At 31.8% G+C, this 20,882-nt stretch overlaps 1 protein-coding gene and 1 non-coding gene across 3 annotated transcripts; one reads left to right on the forward strand and one right to left on the reverse strand.

Moving 5' to 3' along the window:
• Window positions 1-6,633: 6,633 nt before the first annotated feature.
• LOC125207089 (protein LONGIFOLIA 1-like) lies at window positions 6,634-11,717 on the forward strand. 2 transcript variants are annotated; one of them, XM_048106298.1, is made up of 6 exons: window positions 6,634-6,915; window positions 7,134-7,364; window positions 7,831-7,877; window positions 7,971-9,857; window positions 9,940-10,090; window positions 10,786-11,717. In XM_048106298.1, exons 2-6 carry the CDS (start codon window positions 7,223-7,225, stop codon window positions 11,556-11,558), a joined length of 3,000 nt encoding a protein of 999 aa, XP_047962255.1. In that variant the 5' UTR covers window positions 6,634-6,915; window positions 7,134-7,222; the 3' UTR covers window positions 11,559-11,717. The 2 variants fall into 2 exon arrangements, with proteins under 2 accessions (XP_047962255.1, XP_047962254.1); XM_048106297.1 differs by having other exon boundaries at window positions 7,138-7,364.
• An 880-nt stretch (window positions 11,718-12,597) lies between these two features.
• Window positions 12,598-12,670, reverse strand: TRNAK-CUU. Its single transcript has one exon. It is a non-coding gene; the product is annotated as a tRNA-Lys (tRNA).
• Window positions 12,671-20,882: the final 8,212 nt, after the last annotated feature.

The raw sequence follows: 20,882 nt of genomic DNA on the forward strand, positions 1-20,882 counted from the left end.
TTAGTTTAATAAGTTTAAAAAGAGAATATTAAATTACTAATTTTAATTTTTTTGTAATTGTCTCATTCATGTACGAAACACCATCTTTTAGTGGTGCTTAATACGGAATCATTTTATTAGTATAAGTATTAGTCTTTTTCGTTATTTTCTTATTTTATTTAATTAATAAAGCAATGGAGTTTTGATCATAAAAAAGACGCAATTTTGCATACGGAAATATTTTGATTTTAATGTTTTGAAACTAATTAACTAAAATTTGACCAAAATTAATTATTTAAATGACTATTATCAATTTCTTAAAATAATTTCCACTCCAGAACTACTCTAGCCTAAACTGTAATTTCTTCAATTTTTCACTATTTGTATCGCCGATTCATTAGACTAGAATTGACATAAAATCTTATTATAATGTATTACCCCAAAATAGGACATCGCACGCATAATAAGATTAGTCATCACATGTTAATTTTCACCAAAATTAACCCCTTGTCTTAACTATGGGAACCAATAAGACTTGCTTACCAAATTAGTACTATTCCCACTAATTGCACATGTGAAACAAAGCTTACAATATTGGTTAAAATCATATCATGTTATGCGTTGAGGGCCTATGCCATTTGAAAAAGTAGGAAAAGATGAATAGATTTGCACAAAGCCAAAATCACATGGCAATAGTTAATGAACATTGAACTACTCAAGTGGAGGAATTTTAGGAATAGTCCTATTTAAGTTGAGCCCAATAATTTAAATGTAGGGAGTTTGTACGTATCCATTCATCCACAATCAAGTACAAGTAATATCTAAACTATAAGCTAACTTCGAACTTGCTTGTTCTTATATTTTATGATCTTAAATAATTCATCACTTATATAACGTGCATAGTACCATTTTGTCACAAATATTGAAAAATTAAATAACTGAAATTGCAAATTTATATGACCAAAAAAATTAAATAACGTGCATAGTACCATCTTGTCACAATATTGAAAAATTCATGACTTTAATGAGCTCAATAATATTCATGATTCTTCATCATTATTTTCCTCTTGTACAGGAAGTAGGTGTTGACACAATATACAAATTAAGTGACATCATGCCTTATGCAACTGTACAATCTCAATTTTAATTTTTCCAAAATCAAATATGATAAAATCCAAATAATCTTACCTTGAGTTAGCTGTCAAAAATCCTATGAATCTTTCATAACTAACAATTGGACTACACATAGTTCATAATCATAAATAAACCACAAAAAATAAGTGACTTTTTCCCAATACATTGGTGGTTAAGATCCCATTAGAGTGATGATATTAAAGAATCAAAAGTTTATAAGGGAAGAGATTGAATCTTGAGAATCTGCATGGTCCCAAGATCCATATTCCAATCTTTTTCCTCATTTGGATATCTATTCAACCTAACACAAATTGCATCCTAATCTCAAGATAAAAAATTAAATTAGTATAGTAGTTAAAAGTAGTGGATGAGGTGTTAATTATTTAAAGTATAATATATGCTCTGTTTTTCAGATCCCAATGGATTACAGTGCAGAAAACAATGAAGGAGAAAGAGTGTTTTTTGAGGTTGGCATGTGCAAAGAGATGACTAACTCAATTCAAAATCCAATGATCTGTCACAAACTTGGTTTTGTGAATTGTTCCTTGACTTTTTCTCAATCAATAATTTAATTTTTAACTTTTATTTGACAATTCTTGGTCATCAAGCACCTTCAATTCTAATTCTACTTTATTTTTAAAATTTTATTTCTTGGTGGCAAGAATGTAATTTGCAGAAATGACAATTATTAATAAAATATCTAGATCAGGTACTATTTTATGATTGCTTGTTGGATTTTAGTAAATGTTACTAAGAGGAATGTAAAAGGGGCTCCAAAATCGTTTAGACCAAGTTAATTGTACTTTTATATATATTGACTATTTTCGAAGTCATTAATATAATAGTATCTAGATTAATGGAAGTACACAGAGCCCTTTATTTAATTGCAAATTGCACCAGTTGATGGATTTCATCTAGCATAAACCTGATTAATTATCTTTGCTACCTCGTGGAGATACATACTATATTTTAAAAATATTTTCTTATAATACACTATACCAAACTTTGGGGAGTGGAGTAATATATATGCATTAATCATCATTATATTAATTTGGCAAATGTTTGGCTCAAATAAATACTTGAATGACAACGATAATGAGTTCGAGCTAGAATTCAAGAACTTATTTCACTCCATTTATGTATTTGATTTCAAAACTTCACATGTGATGCTTTAATGGTCCCTTATTTAATGATCACTCAAACTTCAACACCTTTCTTGCCTAATGCTATTCATACCCATCAATACTGATAAGATTAATTAATATCACATACACATGATCATAGTATAATAATTAGGAAATTATCCCAATCTTGACTAACCATAAATTAAAAAATAAAGTGAAAATAATCCCAATAATTAATCATTTAAAAAAAATGCATGATGGTGGGTTGATTTGGTGGGGGTGGGAAGTGGCAATCATGTTGGAGGGAATGGGGTAGGGGGTTCTTGGAACATAGTATTAGCTATTGAGTTGATTAAGATAGGTTAGTTGGTTTTTGCCTTATAAATTTGAGGCAACCCTCATGCCATTTCTTCTACTTTATCCCATGTGACAATGCACCCCCTTTCCTCTTTTTCCAACCTCTCAACTATCAATTTTGTTCAAATTTCTTGTAATTTGGGATGTCTAGTCAAATAACTTGAGAATTACATATTATATGAAAGCTAAGTTTTTGTACTATACATGTACTATTTGCATTTTGAGTATATGCATATATTTTATATTATATGATTGCCATACAAGACCCTCTATGATTCCCATAGTATTCGAATAAGCTTTACATTGTAAAAGTATAGCAAAACCTTCTATTTTATGGAGTGTTTATTATTAATGTTAAAAAATGCAATAATTAGGAATAATATGAATAAAAAGATCAATTTTTCTTAGGGTATATTATTGCCGGCAAAACCATAATATCATCAGCTGATTCTAAATCTTGTAGAACTGAATAGAATTTGACCAAACTTTATAGTAATTTTTTTGGAAATTTATTTTAACAAACGAAAAGGTATCGTTTAAGTGGTTGAACGTTTTGTCTAAGTAACATTTCCGACTGCCCAGTCCAGCATCATGGAATAATTGCAAAAAATATTAGTCATAAATTAACACCAATTTAATCAAATTTGGTGATTGTTTCAAACGATCTACCATTTCTTTTCTTATTATACAAAGTTTGACTATTAGAAATACTTGTTGAAGAGAGTAAACAATTTTTGATACTCAAGTTGGTAGATGTCTTTCTTGGTAATTAATTACACCCCTTTCTTTTAGAAAGCTATCCACTTGCCCATTTCCCATTTTGCCTATTGTTCTTGCAAATAAATAGGCGATAAGATCGAGATTAGGGTACGCGTAAAACAATTTACTTTTCACTTTCTTTATTTTATACTTTATCAGAGAAAGTAATGTTTGAGTATCTAATTAAGGAACTAAATGAATTTGCTTAATTTATTTAGTTGTGTTATGAAATTGAAAGTTAAAGCTTCTTCAAGTCAATGCAGATTCCAACAGTTAAAAAAGACTAAACAAATTGGTTTGTGTGTAAAATAATCAAGACCAAAGATAGTTAGTTGCGGATTCCCACAAACAAAAATTATTTAAATAAAAGTAATCTCTTTACATTTTACCATTAAGACCAAGAGTGTGTTTACTTGCAATTATTTTTAAAAATTAGAGTAATTCACAACCAACAAAAACATAGTCACTGATTTGCCAATTAAGGCAAAACAATACATTAAGCTAAAAATGATCATTGTTATTTTTTTTAATCTTTAGACAATGAAAATTAGAATACCTATTTTTATAGTTAACCCCTATTAATTATTCCTTAATCAAGTGGTGCAATAAGTTGGGTAGAGTTCGTCCATTGAAAGCAAATATGTATGCGCGCCTATACCTATCATTATAAACTATAAAGATATACATTTGATTTATGCTAACTAATTTCATTTATACATACAGCATTATCACTTGTTTTTGTGTTAATAATTTTACTTATATATAGATTTTATAAATTGATACTCCTTATCAATTTCCACATATATTTTCTTTTGTATTTAAAATCCTTATCAATTTCCACATATATTTTCTTTTAAATATATATTTTGCAAGTGCAATCACACGTATTGTCCTTATTAATAAATGACAAATAATATATACATACACAAGAGAAGGAGGCATGCTATAATTAGTGCATTACGTGCAGTCCTAAATCCTAAGAGAATGCAATTTTAGTATTTTACACATGAATGCCACTTATCAAGTTTATATAAGTATATTATTATTATTATTATTATTATTATTATTATTATTATTATTATTATTATTATTATTATTATTATTATTTATGAAGTTGACAAGCCGAATCATTAGGCGCCCCAAAAATGCAATTTTTGGCACTAATAACAAAACCCTTTGCCTTCCCTTATATTGCAATTCTATTTGGTTGGCCATAAAAAAAAGATTAACAGTGCATTTAATTAGCAAAATAATGATAGTGACTATGTAATCTTAAAACTAAATGCAAGTTCTTCATTACTCCGACTGCAAAAATTCAAAATACAAAATAACTTAACTATCAAGACATTCTAACTAGTGAAGTTCTCCGAAATTTTTTTATTGTTGTTGTTATCTCTATTTAAAATTTCATTTTTTTTAATACTCCTTAGTATGTGAAATTCAGAAAATAAAAGAAAAGTAAGACATGGCATTAATAAATGGAGGGTAACAAGTAGGCAATTTCTTGGCTATATTTGATTAGGTGGGGAACCATAATGTCCCAAAATATGCAGAGGCACAAGCCAATAAACAGCTATATATCATCATCCATACCATCAAAAGTGTTTCAATTTTTTTTTGCTCAAATTTAAATACAATACTTCTCAAATTCTCTCAAACTCCATCAAAATTGCATTATTTTGCCCATTTATGTTTTTTAACAACTCGCATCATCTAAGGTGACAAGATTTAATTTTAACTTAAAAAATCTAGGCACAATGCAGTATGCTCAATGAATGATTAGTATTTTCAAAAATTTTACAATGTATTTAATTTTTTTTTGTGAAATTCTTGTTTATTGATTATTAACATATCAATTATTCACATAGATCCAAAATAGTGCAAGTGAAGTGATAAGATAATGATACGGACCATACGGTAGCGATTGTCAAGTGATAATGTAAAAGAAGACGAAAGACTCATGAATAGTGCAAGTGAAGTGATAAGATATTACTGCAAGTTACGCAGTCCAATATTATTACATTCAATCTCCTAAAAGTAAACTAAAATTCCAGATTGTGGCACATAGACAAATGATACTTGCATAAACCTTCTCAAAACCTTCTATAAATGGGAAAAAAATTGTGTGTATAAAAAATTGTGTAATCTTTGCCATATAAATTTGATGAATTGATGGACCTAATAATCGGACCACATATGTAAGAAGAAAAGTTGCTCATTTATTGATGAAAGGCTTAAACTGACACAGATTTTACAGTTCTTACTTCTTACACATACACAGAGGGAAGATGCCAAACTGCAAGGTCAGTCTTTGAATTGAATTCCAAATATATGTGAAGAATAGTTGAGAAAACAATTTCTCATCATTTAAAATTGAATTTTAGGAAAATGCCAGAACTAAAATCAAATATAGTACTAGTATTTTATTTCCTTTCAGAAAGAGTATGTTAAGTAGATATCATGCTATGCTAATGTGATTAATACATGTTATAATCATACAACGACGATTCATCTAACTAGGCTTTCATCGTACCTCAGTGCGATTATAGGTTTAGTCATATAACGACCACGGGGGCCAGGGGCCGAACCACAACCGGGCCCGTTATCGTGGCCAGTGGGACTAGTGAAATGAAGTTCTTCTCCCAAGTGAAGGTTCTGATGAGAAATCTAGCATTGAATAGTTCCAACGACATTGTACAGAAACTGATAATCTGTTTTATGGCAGCAGAAGTGATGTGAGACAGAAGATTAAATTTCAACCACCCAATAATAACTCTCAGCTAGCCCAGTTTGGATGTGTTTGCAGCAAGAATTTATTACAGCCAGCTGAAGATCATGATACTCAACTCCATATCACAATTCAAAAATGAAAATAATAATCCCACCATCAAATCAAAAGCTCATGAGATGGAGTGGATACATGTAATGATTGAACAAATTGCTAAATACTTTATTCAGAAAAAAGTTCATGTTGCTTTCTAGATGATTGGGAAGAAAAAAACAGGTTTAGACTCAAAGGGGACTGCCAGTGCACCAATCCACTTTCTTGCATTACTGACAGAGCCCACATGCCCATATAGAGAGGTCCTCCTGCCAGAACTCAGACCCACCCCACCTCATACTGTCCACATGGAAATTTCAAGAAAATAATCACTAAAAAAAACAAAAGAATATGTCCCACTTATTCACACTAGATCTGACCCACATTCTCACCTCAAACAATTAAATAAAACAACCTGTTTTTATAAATAACCCATTCCCACTACAAACTAGCCTCTAAATCCAGCAGCCTTTTTTGAGAGCCAAAAGATATACAAACTTATATTTCTCTCTGTGGAAAAAAACCCAAAAGGAATAACATCTTTTCTTGATTGTTTTTTTCTTTTTTCTACTGATACATTAGAGGTGAGAAATTGGGATCTAGGTTCATTGTTCAGTCTCTTCAATTTGGTGGTGGCATTCAACAGAGGAAACTGTCTGCCTTTATCACTGGAATCTTAAAAAGTGATCATTTTTAGACCAGTGATCTCAAGTCATCATACAAATTATTTGCACCTTCTGTGTAAGTGCACTGTCTTCTCTTTCTTTTTCTCAGAGTTTTCATAAAGGCCAAACAATAGAAATGTTTGACAAGACTAATATCCTTTCGGTGACAGAGATTTTTCTTGACAAGAAATATCCTAAAACTGAAGCTACTTAGCTATGAAAGATCTATGATGCATGTGTTTGAAGCTTATCCCTGCATATATATAATTGTAAATGCATGATTTCTTGAACCAGGCAGCATTTTTTAGGTGACTCAACTTCGCAAAAATATTGGAGACTGTACGAGCTATTGAAGAGGTACGGCAGAGGGAGTGGAGAAGAAGATGTCGTCGTCTCTACGAGATGAAAACCGAGATCTTCGGAAGCAGATGGGATGCATGAATGGGATTTTTCAAATATTCGACCGTCACCATTTCATCACCGGAAGGCGTATTAGCAGCTGTAACAGCAAAAGGCTGCTACAAGGTAATCCTGAAGTTTCAGTTTTTAAAACTCCATAACATATATGAATTCATTGCCACAAGAATTTGTTATTTCATCTTCTCTATGGCTGTTTATGATAGTATGAAATTTAATTGAAGTAGTGTTAGTCTCTCTAATAGCAGGGGAAAGTGTCCTAGTTTTTTGCCACTATTAGATGTAAAATAATTTAATACTCTTAAGTGAAAATGTTGCATGAAAATGTGAAGTAAGTTGTGGTAATCTACTAAGGCAAGATACTACTGGATAGGAGCAGAGGCATTTGTAAGACTAGATGAATTTAGTTAAAGAATACTAAGACTAAGACTACAAAACTGTTTAGTATCAGCAGACAGTGATCAGTTCAGTTCTAAGAATTCATGTAAATAAGAGCAATTAATTTTTATACATTCAAAGCACTTATTCACTTACAGTTTTGCTAATATTGAATGCACCTTTTGCATTTCTGAAGGTGGGCAGCACCAAATGGGGCAGCAATATGCAACAAAATCCATTGTGGTAAGGGAGAAATGAGTTTCCTTTCATGGTTGCCTGTACCTATTAGTATTTATAAGTACTTTTGGAGATAATCGAACGACTTACATTTTTCAGGAAAAGGGTATGGAGATGCAGAAAGAGAAACCAAGAATCTCCAGTGAATCATCCCGAGCCTCCTTTTCATCCTCTTCATGCTCATCGACATTTTCCTCGCTCGATTTCAGTAGAGCCATTCAGCCAGAAACACTTTCACTAAGACAAATCAGTATCCCTGAAAGCCCATATCAAACCCCATCCTCAAAAGCACGCCAGCCTTCATCGACTCAGGGCACCGGATCACAAGATCTTCGAGATGTAGTGAAGGACTCGATGCACAGAGAAGTCCGGAGTTTGTCCATCAAATCCCAGAGCAAAGATGAAAGAAGAGGGACCGTGATGAAACACATCGACTCCCCCAGGCCCTTGCAGCCATTTAAAACCGAGAAGCTGAAAGCTGCAAGTCAAAGTGGAGTGCCTCGTGGTCTTGCCAAGGACGAGCGGCTTGCACTTCCTCGCTTCTCTTACGATGGAAGAGAATCGCGGGAGGTGTATAAGTCGGCCATGAAGCCCAAAGAACTGCCAAGACTGTCCTTAGACAGCAAAACCAATTCTATGAAGGCCTTTGAGTCGAGATTGAACTTTCTTGGCAGGGAAATGCAAGTGGAGAGTTTGAAATCCAGCCAAGTTATCCATCCGAATCAAGAAATTGGAAGCCATCAACGAACATCCAGTGTCGTAGCGAGGCTAATGGGTTTGGATGCTTTCCCGGGAGCCATTTCCACAGACGAGATCAGGACTCCAACGATGAAGTCATGCATAAAAGAGGCGTTTCTTTCACAGCCAGCAGAGGAACACAACAAGCAAATTCAGTCGAACCACTCTCCTTGTGTTTCACAAAACACTCCTGCTTCGCCATCATCAAAATTGCAGACCGCCAGTTCTGTCAGGAAACCAACCACATTTTCAAGGTTTCCTGTGGAACCAGCTCCGTGGAGGCAACAGGATTCCAGTCAATGTTCTCCGAAAATGGCTTCCAAATGCAGAAAAGTTGCCACAACTACCCTGCATCAAACTTCAGTTTATGGTGAGATTGAGAAGAGGATAACCGATCTTGAATTCAAGAAGTCGGGTAAGGACCTCAGAGCTCTTAAACAGATACTTGAAGCAATGCAGAAAACGAGAGCAAGGATGGAGGATGAAAGAGGAGTTTCTGCACAGCTCACATCGCAAAGGAGAGGGTGTTTGGAAGAAAGCTGCCCCCATCAGAATTCCAAGTTAGCAACGTGGAAGAACAACAAGACTTTCTGCCATCCTACGGTGAAGGAGCCTCGCAGTCCAAAGCAATTAGATTCTATTGTGATCGTAAAACCAGCCAAAGTGATGGAGAAAGTTAAACTTTCAGTTCCCGCTCAGTTGTCAACTGTAGAAACATCACATCTGCAGAATCTCACCCCTAAATATCACAGGGGAAGTTCAGTTCACAGCCAAAAAGCAAACAATCTCACACCAGAGAATAGAAATGTCAGGCATCAAGGTCGACATCTTCATTCTAGTGAAAAGAAGACTTCTTGGAGCACTTCAGAACTGGATAGAGTCTCGACAACAACTCCACGCATGAAAGTTGAAAATTACACTACTCCTGGTAGGAGTTCTGGAACAGTGAGTCCAAGATTACAACAAAATGCTCTCAGGGCAGAATCAGAATCGGTGAGGGTGGGAAAGTATGGCAGCAAGAAAGTCATGGAAAAAGGCTCTCAGATCAGAAAAAACAGAGTCAAAGCAAAGGATCAGCAGTTGAGTGATGACCAAATGAGCGAGATTAGTGGCGAGACAAGATCCATGAGCTACCAAGGTGACACAGCTTCTGTTGTATCAGAAAGCAACAACAGTATAGTCTCACAGTCGGAAACAGAGGTGACAAGCCTGGCTCGCTCAATCAAAACAAATACCAGACAAGACAAGGTATGTGCAAAATTTATAGTATGCCAAGCGTGTATGGTAAGCTAGTTTTGGTTCACTAACAAGTGTCCTTTTTTGCCTTCAGAATCATATGTCAACAACTAGAGAACGCATGCCAGCAGTTGAAAGTGTTGTAACCATGCTGGAACAACCTAGCCCGATCTCGGTTCTTGACAATACATTCTATTGTGAAGATTCACCATCTCCAATAAAGAAAATAACAACAGTTTTTCAAGGTATAACTCCATTTCTCTCAGTATCAACCTAATTTCAGTCTTCAAACTTATAAACTTGATCAGTAATTTTTGTTTATTAGATAAAGTTTGTTACATCAATTTGGAACTTTTACCTAAATCATCAAAACAAGAGTGGCATGAACATCAAATATTACAATTACTTGAAGACTTGATTCAATGCATTTCCAACACATGTAAAAGATTTAGCATGTGTCAGACATTAATAGCTGGAGACTATTTCTCATTTACCAGTTAGGTCTTTGATAGAAGCTGTTTGAAATGAGATTAGTAATACATAGTAGTGATAGTTGGTAGTGATAAACATTAATTCATCCAGCCATGATTATGCTCTATCTATGTATTTAATGTGAAACACTAAAGTATCTAGAAGAGAATGATGAATACCATAGATATCTGTATACTCCCTTGTGCCATTTCTCTGTCTTATTTTGGCAGTACAGTGTGCCATAATTCTTTTAAAATTACAGAAACAAGTTGCTATTAAATGTTCCTAGATGAAGGTTTGTCACATTGTTTATGAAACTAAAAAATCGGCTAATATCACCAGGAAAGTGTGTGTCAGAGAACTAGCATGCATGACATAGTTTGACATATATATTTCATAACTTATCTGCACAAGATTTTGGAAGCAGTATCTGACTGGTATATTATTTGTGTTTTCTTGGACTGAATAGAAGATGAAGGCCAAACTCCTGATGAACAATGGTGTCTTCAGAATCTACATCATTTAATGGACTGCACAAGACTGAATAATAATTTCAAGTACAATCAGAAGTTAGAAAACGTGGGATACTCGGTTCAAGAGCTTACACAACTGAACAAGAAAACAGATGGAGCTTCTGTGAATCACAATGGCAGCCTCAATCCTGATTATAGATACATTAACAAGATACTACTGACATCTGGGCTCCTCAAAGACTCAAGTGTCATCTCAACGACTGAGAAGCTCTTTTCCTCGCACCACCTGATCAATCCAGACATGTTTCATGTCCTGGAACAAACAGAGGACATCAGAGAGGCAGTGAATGGAGCTGTCATTGAAAAGAATGACAAGATGAATTTGGACAGGAGAATCCAGAGAAAGATGATTTTTGATCTGGTAGATGAAATATTAGTCCGCAAAATCACTTCAAGCAGATTATATACAGTGGAAAAGAAACGGGCAAGTCCACAAGGGCTGTTGAAGGAAGTACATTTGGAGATGGACCGTCTGTGCAGGATATCAGATTGTGATCTTGAGGAGGAAGATGAGATGACCAGGCTGTTGAATGCAGATATGATGCATAATTCAGAAGATTGGGTAGATTACCGCGGTGAGGTTCCTGCTCTGGTGCTGGACATTGAACGCCAGATTTTCAAAGACCTGATAAATGAAGTGATCACAGGTGATGCTATGGATGTTAGTGACTGGCCAAAGCGGCACTGCAGGAAACTCTTTGGAAAGTAGTACGTCTGCCTGCTGTTATCTTACTTGATAGGAGTATATCATAATGCTTAGATGCATGTAATTCTTCCTCTGATTCAAACTATAACATCTCTGGCCTAATGTATAAAGAAATATAACCCCTCTAGAATATAGAGTACATCTCACTTATGTTGAACTACAGTCTATTTGTTAATGTAGTGGCACAATTTATAACAAACCAAACAAAAGTGACATAAACATCAAAATTAAGTGGACGACGTTGTTGCATACGATGCTAGCACCAAGACTCAACATGGTTCACATATCACACTTAGTGCCTTGAGTTGGCATTGCTAGCTGCATTTATCTGCAGATCGTGAACTACTCATTGTGTCGTACAAACTGAGTGCAGTGAGTAGTTCACGAGTTGTAATAAAACATTTCCAGCTTAGTTTACTTATACGAAGCGGAATAATTTTTCTCCCGGTTAAGGTGCATATTAAATTAAAACAACCAGGTTCGTCGGAATATCAAGTAATGGATCACATACATAGATTAGGCCAATGAAATTCAGAGAGTTTAAATATTGCAACAATGAAGTAGCTGGATGAAGTAGCTGGACAAATCCTGAAATAAAACAACACCAGATTTATGTATAAATAAATAAGAATATGAATAAGCATCATGTTACCAATCGCTTCAATTGATGAAGATTGCTTCAAGGCATCTTCACCTCGGTCTGCTGCAATTCACACTGCTGAGTTACGTTCACAAGTACCTGTGCCTAAACAAAATCAGCAATTTTCTAAGTATCAACAGCAAAACTAGGGTTCAATCAGAATCGAAAAGGTTTTGCAACAGAACTGAGCCCCTAAAACACGGAACATTAACCCAAAAAAAGCGGGAACTGTTAACAGTCGATTCATACTGACGACGTCGTTTAACGGTAATCGGTAACAATTAATTTTCAGTAAAATGACTCCAGTAAAATATTGCCGCATCAGTAAAAATTAATTGTCAAGAGTAATAAATAAACGCCTACGACATCGTTTCATTCATGGCTATACAAAAAAATAATAAGCGCCCACCGTGGGGCTCGAACCCACGACCACAAGGTTAAGAGCCTTGCGCTCTACCAACTGAGCTAGACGGGCTTATTGAATTATTGCATCGTATTATGTTACTACTAGATTTATTACTTCTTAACTATTCAATTTTTGTGCATTCTACTCTATTTCTGCTGTTTGCGAGAGTCTGAGATATTGTACACAATTTTTTTTAAATGTTTAATTATATTTATTACTCCATTTTATTTTTAAATAGATAATTAGTAATAGTATTTAATTTATTGGTCTATGAAAGAGTGCTAGTTGGCATTTGGCAATGACACTTTAAAATAGAAAAATTCACTCAAATCATGCCACTTAAGCCATATACGCCCATTAAGATTAAAACATTACATAAGGCCCATGACATGGTGGCCGAAGGCCCAAAGCCCTCAAGCCCACGAGCCCGCTCTCTCACATCTGTTGTTTGACGACGTCTTTCATAAAGTATTTGAAGATCGAAGAGAAAATTTAAAGGATGGGTAGAAATCAAACTTGCACACCATATTATTTATTATCCAAAAATATGAATTTTGTGTCTAGTTTCATGTGCATTAAATTAAAACGAAAATATGTGTTAATTATAAGAATATGTTCCATGAGCATGATAAAATGTTTAAATATGATTTTTAGTATATCAAAATTAACCCAAGAATAGAGTATTGATTTTGTTCTTATAATATAATTGGCAATAGTCTAAAATATGTTTAAATATTTACGCCTATAATCATTATTTTATATTTATCCATGAGTATTGAATTTGTTCGTTGATCCATGAATTTTTAATTAGAAATTAAAATTAAATTGGTAACCTTGAATTTCCAAAATTAGAAAAACAATATAATCGAATGATTTAATCAACTATATTTTAAATATGATTTCAATATGATTTGTTTATCTATTATTTTTTTATATTTATTATATAAGTAAAAACGGGTGGTAATATGAAACACGATCGAGCATGTAATCTACAATAATTGTTTTTTTATATTCATCCCAGAATACTATCTTTTGTATTAGTGACAAGTGTCAGATAAAAGAAAAAGAAGTATAATACTGATATTAGTAGTGAATAGAGCTAAGAACTCTAAGATTTACTCTATCTTTTACAGTTTCTTTTTATGTCTCTATAATCTTAATGTTCATCTTTAAGTTAATGATTATCTTTAACTGATCCTTTTGTATTACTTAATAGTATTAATAATTAAGCAGTACTATAAAATTAATTAGCAAATTACATGATTAAAAAATATATATAATTAAATAAATATAAAAGGAAAATATTTCTAAAATTTATCCCTACAAAACGTTGTCAACCTTACAATTTACTATGTAATCTTTCGTTTCAAAATTGAGAAAATAGTGTATATATGGAGTATATTATTCTATAGTTTTATGGATTATATATTAAATTACTTAATTTGTCACTAATTAACATTACTAGCATAATAGCATTAAAAGATATGACAAGATAGTCTCTCTATTTAATTTAATTTTCAAATTATATAAAAAGGAAATCGTTTCCAATATTTAGTTGAGTTTTTCATCTTTTGGGCTTGATGGAATTAATAAAAGAAAAATATAGCATTTTGTTTATAATTGATTCATTGCAAATTAAATAAGTCACTATTTACATTATATGCCTTCAATATTTTACATTAAATCAGTCATAATTTGCATTATACCAAATTTCAAATTATATCAACCACATCATATGCATTCCATATTCTTTTATTTGTTGTAATCAACATAATTATTCCATATCTCCATATTTCATACTATACACATTCCACTATAAAGTCAATGTACTGCATTTAATATTTCATATTATACACATTCCAAACATAAAAGAAATTAAAGAAATTAAAATTTTAAAAATTAAAGAATCAAAATCAAAATTACATATTTTAACGGGATTCGACTGTAGTCATACATTTATATTACATATTTCATCGTGATATATCAAAGTAATATTAATCGTTAATTACTTATATTCAATTCGTTGTACTTTGTATATTAATAGTAATTTTCCTATATTGTAAAGTTTCAAAGTGACTAAATCATTTATTTTTATGACAAAAAGTAATAGTAGTACTGCTCATAATATTTTATAAAACTAGATATCATTAATATTTAAAGAATAGTACTACTCTAAATTTGGAAGAAATATTTTGGAAAGGTGTCATTAAGAAAATTAAAAAAACGGAAGAATGGGTAGAGATTAATAAAATTGTATCATTGATGTATTATCGTAGTAGTTTTGTGTTGCAGTGAATGTCAATGTCATAATATGATACATGCAACAATATTACTATGCTAAACAAATTGCAATAAAAATGATAATCTATTTCGAAATAAATTTTTTATCATATGTTTATGATTAACAAATGCATACCATTTTTTATTGTTCTTCTAGGGGAAATACTCTGAAGAATTTTCGCATATCAACGTCGAAATATACATCTTTTGTTGATTTAATCATCCGTTGCCAAAGAGAAAGTTTGGAAAATGTAATTGCTGTAAGACTTGAGAGAAGATTTGGGGTAGTAATTGATTTTGTGTAATTGTAGTAGTTATTGCTTTTATAGATTTGTAGGTGAATATTATTCTTAAGTTTTGAACTCAGTTTGTACTAACTTAGTTGGTACATAACTTTTTGATATGAAATCTTAAAATAATCTCCTTAGTCTTAACTAGAGAGAGTATGTTTTTCTTATAAATTTATAAGAAAATATATATTCTTAAATATTGTATTCATAAATATTGTACTCCCTTTGTCCAAATTAAGTTGGTACAAAACTTTTGGGCACTGAGTGTGTTAAAATAATTTCCTTTATTCATATCTCGCAAGAATTATATGATTTACTACGAATTTCTTCAGCTGCGCAACGCGCTGGGGATATCTTAAAATAATCTCCTTAGTCTTAACTAGAGAGAGTATGTTTTTCTTATAAATTTATAAGAAAATATGTATTCTTAAATATTGTATTCTGAAATATTGTACTCCCTTTGTTACAATTAAGTTGGTACAAAACATTTGGGCACAGAGTGTGTTAAATAATTTCCTTTATTCATATCTCGCACAAATTATATGATTTACTACAAATTTTCTCAGCTGCGCAACGCGCGGGGGATATACTAGCCCTTTTTGATTTTTTTAAAATATGAATTTTAAAATGACATAGATTTTTACAACATTTTATTAATCATTTATCGAAAATAAATTTTTCAGGTTAAAAGAGATTCTAATAATCTATTCTACAACTTTTAAAAGGGACTCTTCATAAATAAGGGAAAGTCATCTTATCACTATAACTATGATGTGTTCATTTTTTTTTTAAATATTTAAATACACGTCAATGATTGTTAATTGACTAGGAGATAACACTATTTTAAAGCTGATAAAACTTACAATCAAACAGACATCACATCAAGTTTTGAATATAGAGACAAATTAAATTATACATGACAAAGTTATACACAAAATTAATATTACTAGCATTAAAACACATCATACGCATTCCATATTCTTTAATTTTTTGTAATCTGAAGTAAAATTCCACGTCATACGCATTCCATATTTTTTTTATTCCACATCATACGCATTTGAAGGGTCGGGTTTTTGCACGTGTGTCGTGTGCACGTGTCCCTCCTTTCAACAAGATTTATAATTTTCCCACTAATGCAACAAATATTACTAAGTATAAGCGGCAAGAGCGGGGTCGAACCACAGAGACTATGGACCTACTCGGATCGATTCCATGACACAAGCGGAAAGGGGGTCGGCTGCTGCCACGCATTCATTGAGTGGGTTAAAACTCTAATTTACGTGACCTGGCGGAATTAAACATTAAATCTACTTGACCTGGCGGAATTAAAATGGACTCTATCTACCTGACCTAGGGGATGGGAAAAGTACGGACACTTGCAACTTGTAAACTGGAGTTAAATTGACTAGAACATCTGTAACTAAAGGAACATGCTGAAACTTTCCCAAAATAAGCAGACAAAGATGCAAAAGTAAGTGGGGACCATTTTTCCTAAACTGGCTGGGGCTGGCAGAAAGCTGGAAAAAACAAAAAGCAGATCTGATTCTCTAACTAACTCCTACTTCATCTTCTCCAAACAACCAAGTAAAAACAGAGCATAGAACGGAGCTTCAACACCATTGACGAAATAAAACAGAGCATGCTTCAAAACGAGACGTAAACACGAAATTCAAGCTAGAACTACCAGATCTACGCTACTGGGTCAAGCAGAAAACGAAATGAACACAGATTACCTTGCATGCATCACCTAAACTATCGGATCTCAGAAATCGAGCACGTGAACAACTAAATCTCATCCTTTAAACTACTGGAAATCATGTAAACAACATAGATCTAAACATCTAAGTCACCAATTGCGAAAAGCATCCAAGAAACATAAGTAAATAGCATCAATAACATGAAAATAAACACCAAAGCTTCATAAAACCGAAAATAAGTCGAGATCCAAAGGTGAAGTCGTCAATTCCTCCGATGAAACTACATATTTAAGCCAAGAAAGCAACAAACTATCGAACTAAACTAAGAGAGCGGTGGTGTTAAGCGCCTACGAGAGCTTCCTACGTAAACTACGATAGCGTTAAGCGCTACCTCATAATTGTGGAAAGCTTCTATTTATAGAGTGGCTTTAACTTCAACCCTAAGGAAACTTCTTGTCGGTATTTGACCATTTTACCCTTGCAATAATTGAGGATCTTCATGTCAGCACGCCATTCTGTCTCCTTGACCAGGTAGATGACTTTTTCTGCACTTTTGCTCCATTTCTACTCTTGTCGTCAACTTCCTGATTCTCCTAGGTCCGAGCGACGACTTCTGGTATTTTACTTCAAAATCAGCTATTTTGCATCTGTCAGGTCAATTAGCACAAACTCCTGGATCCAGCAGATTTCTGCACACTTAAGCTCAAAATTTGTGCATTATCTCCCCCAAAAGCATATAATTTTAACCCAAAACCAATGCATGAAACGAGCCTTATCAGCATTCCATGTTCTTAGCAAACAAAACAAATTCAAGAATTCGCTAAGTGGTCAAAGTTAAATCCATCTCCAAAGGGTTTAGTAATCCATATGGCTAGGTTGTAGTACCGACTTAGTAACATAGTTTACAATATAACAACATTGTGCAACATACTTTTTTTCTATGTAATATACTAATATTCTATATGAAATATAAAATATTAACTATATAAATTTAAAATATTAAATAGATGAGTTAAGAACATGTGCTTCTCGCATTTTCAAAAATTATATTTTCTTTTTACCATCCATCATAAGAAAATACTAATTTTTAGTAATTATTCAATATATCATACTATTAGTCAATAGATTATTTAAAATATCAATAACTATACCTACAATTAATTACCTAAATTTCATTGTATAGTTGTAATGGGCTTCAATAAGATCTTTAAATTATGGCTTTCATCTATTTATTTATTCAACCTTTAATAAGCCCAAATCAAATTATTCGATATAAACTTCTAATTTCCCTAAAGTTTAATAGCACTCTTTACATTAAATATTTATTATTGCATACCAAAAACTAATATTTTTATGTAACTTTATCTTGTGTTGAAGTGAAGAGAATAAAGTAAGAGAGAGAGAATAAAGTAGAGATAAAAGTATTTTCACTTTTAGCGTTGTCTACTCGATTAATGTCATATTCCTAATTGCAAATCACACGTATATCAATGATGCATATTCCAAAAAGTTTTCTCTATTCTCAATGCATTTTCCTATTCCCAATTCACATTGCACAGGCTATAATGGCAAATGATGGACTGGCTCAACGAATGTTTGCATTTTATTTCTCACCATTATATATATTAATTTTTATAATAATAATAATAATAATAGTAATAATGTTACGTGAAATATTTATTATTGCATAATAAAAATTGATATTTTTATATAATTTTATTTTGTGTGTGAAGTGGAGAGAGTAAAGTAAGAGAATAAAATAGACATATGAATTTGGGCTAGGCTAACATGTTTCGGGCCAAAAATAATTAAGGATTAACTAAACCCTACTTGAATTAATAAATGATAATTTAAAATTTAATTTGTGATCGTGTAGGAGTATTAGTTTTAGTAAATTGAAGGTATTAGTTTTAGTAAAGTTTTAATTATGGCCATGTAGGTGTATTAGTTTTAAAATTTTAATTGTGGCCGTGTAGGAGTATTAGTTTTAACAAATTTTATCATCTACTTAAGATGACACATTTTTCGTTTTAGTTTGCTCCAAATAATATGACACTTTTCTCTTTTTTGAAAACTCTACTTCTTCAATTAATACACTTAACCACGTTTCTCATTCCAATTAAAATATCGAGCTCTTTTTCTCTATTCATTTAAATAGTGCATCGTGTTGGGATTGAACATATGGACAATATTTCATTAGATGGATGGGGCATAATATAATGATTCGATTCTAAAGTTCACATATATCAATAATACATGATTATGTACTTATTTGATTACTAAAAATATCGTCAGTTGCGCATCGCGCCGGGGCTGAAGTGTAAATCCAACACTCCAAGGGTTTAGTAGTACATGAGGTTTGGGTATAGTACCGACTCAATAAAATAGCGTTCGCTATGTGATCGAAGTTAAATCCATCTCTAAAGGGTTTAGTAATCCATAGGGCTAGGTTGTAGTACGACTTAGTAACATAGTTTACAATTTAACAACATTGTGCAATATACCTTTTTTCTATGTAACATTCTATATGAGATATAAAATATTAACTATATAGATTTAAACTATTAAATAGATGAGTTAAGAACATGTGCTTCTCACATTTTCAAAAACTATATTTTCTTTTTACCATTCACCATAAGAAAATGCTAATTTTTAGTAATTATTCAATATATCAGACTATTAGTCAATATATTATTTAAAATATCAATAACTATACCTACAATTAATTACCTAAATTTCATTGTATGGTTGTAATGGGCTTCAATGAGATCCTTAAATTATGGCTTTCATCTATTTAATTATTCAACCTTTAATAAGCCCGAATCAAATTATTCGATATTAACTTCTAAGTTCCTAAAGTTTAATAGCACTCTTTATTTTATTATAACCTATAGTTATTATTAGGTTGACCATCATCATTAATAGAACTCTTTATTTATTATAAACTATAGTCATTATTTTTTATAATTATATATGGATTTTGGTTCCATTCGGAGCTTTAAATTTGAAATTGAATTTCTTTCGATTTTTAAAATTAAAAAATCGAAATGATAGATTAATTGATCATATTTCTGATATGATTTTTAGTATGTCAAAATTATCCCAAGAATAGAGTATTGATTTGCTCTAATTATATAATTGGCAATAGTCTAAAATATGTTTAAATATGTACTCCTATAATCATATAGTATTTATCAATGAGTATTGACTTTGTTCGTTGAGCCATGAATATTTAATTAAAAATTAAAATTAAATTGGTAACCTTGAATTTCCAAAATTAGAAAAACAATATAATTGAATGATTTAATCAACTATGTTTTAAATATGATTTCAATGTGATCTGTTTGTTGATTAATTTTTTTTCATATTTATTATATAAATAAAAAACTGATGGTAATCTAAAATTTAATCGGGCATGTAATCTATAATAATTGTTTTTTATATTCATCCTTTAGTAGGTATTGTATTGTATTGTTTAAACTCAAAAAAAATTATGGTGTAAACTCAATTTTTTTTATTATACTTAAATTGATTGTCAATATGAAACTTATTATATTGAATGAATGCATGAAGTTTCTACGGTTAACAAGTATTATACTAAAGCTTTGGATAGGAGTATGTGTGATATTATGTGAATTTGCTATAAATTAAGTATGCGCCATTTGAATAGGAGTTTGCATGTATTGTGTTTGGTGGTGATTTTGACAAATATTACACGTTATTCTTTGGGTTGTCGGTAGGATATTGTCAATGTTACTATTAATACTACTTCATAATTATAAATAGTTAATTAAAAATACGGAAGAATATGAAGGGATTAATAAAATTGTATCATTGATATAATATCGTAGTAATTTTGTGTTGCAGTGAATGTTAATGTCATAATAATTAATATGATACATGCAAAAATATTAAAATGCTAAACAAATTGTAATAAAAATGATAATCTATTTCGAAAGAAATTTTTTATCATATATTTATGATTATAAAATGCATACCATTTTTTATTGTTCT

This window comes from Salvia hispanica, chromosome 2 (assembly GCF_023119035.1).
Source record: "Salvia hispanica cultivar TCC Black 2014 chromosome 2, UniMelb_Shisp_WGS_1.0, whole genome shotgun sequence".
NCBI classification, from domain to species: domain Eukaryota; kingdom Viridiplantae; phylum Streptophyta; class Magnoliopsida; order Lamiales; family Lamiaceae; genus Salvia; species Salvia hispanica.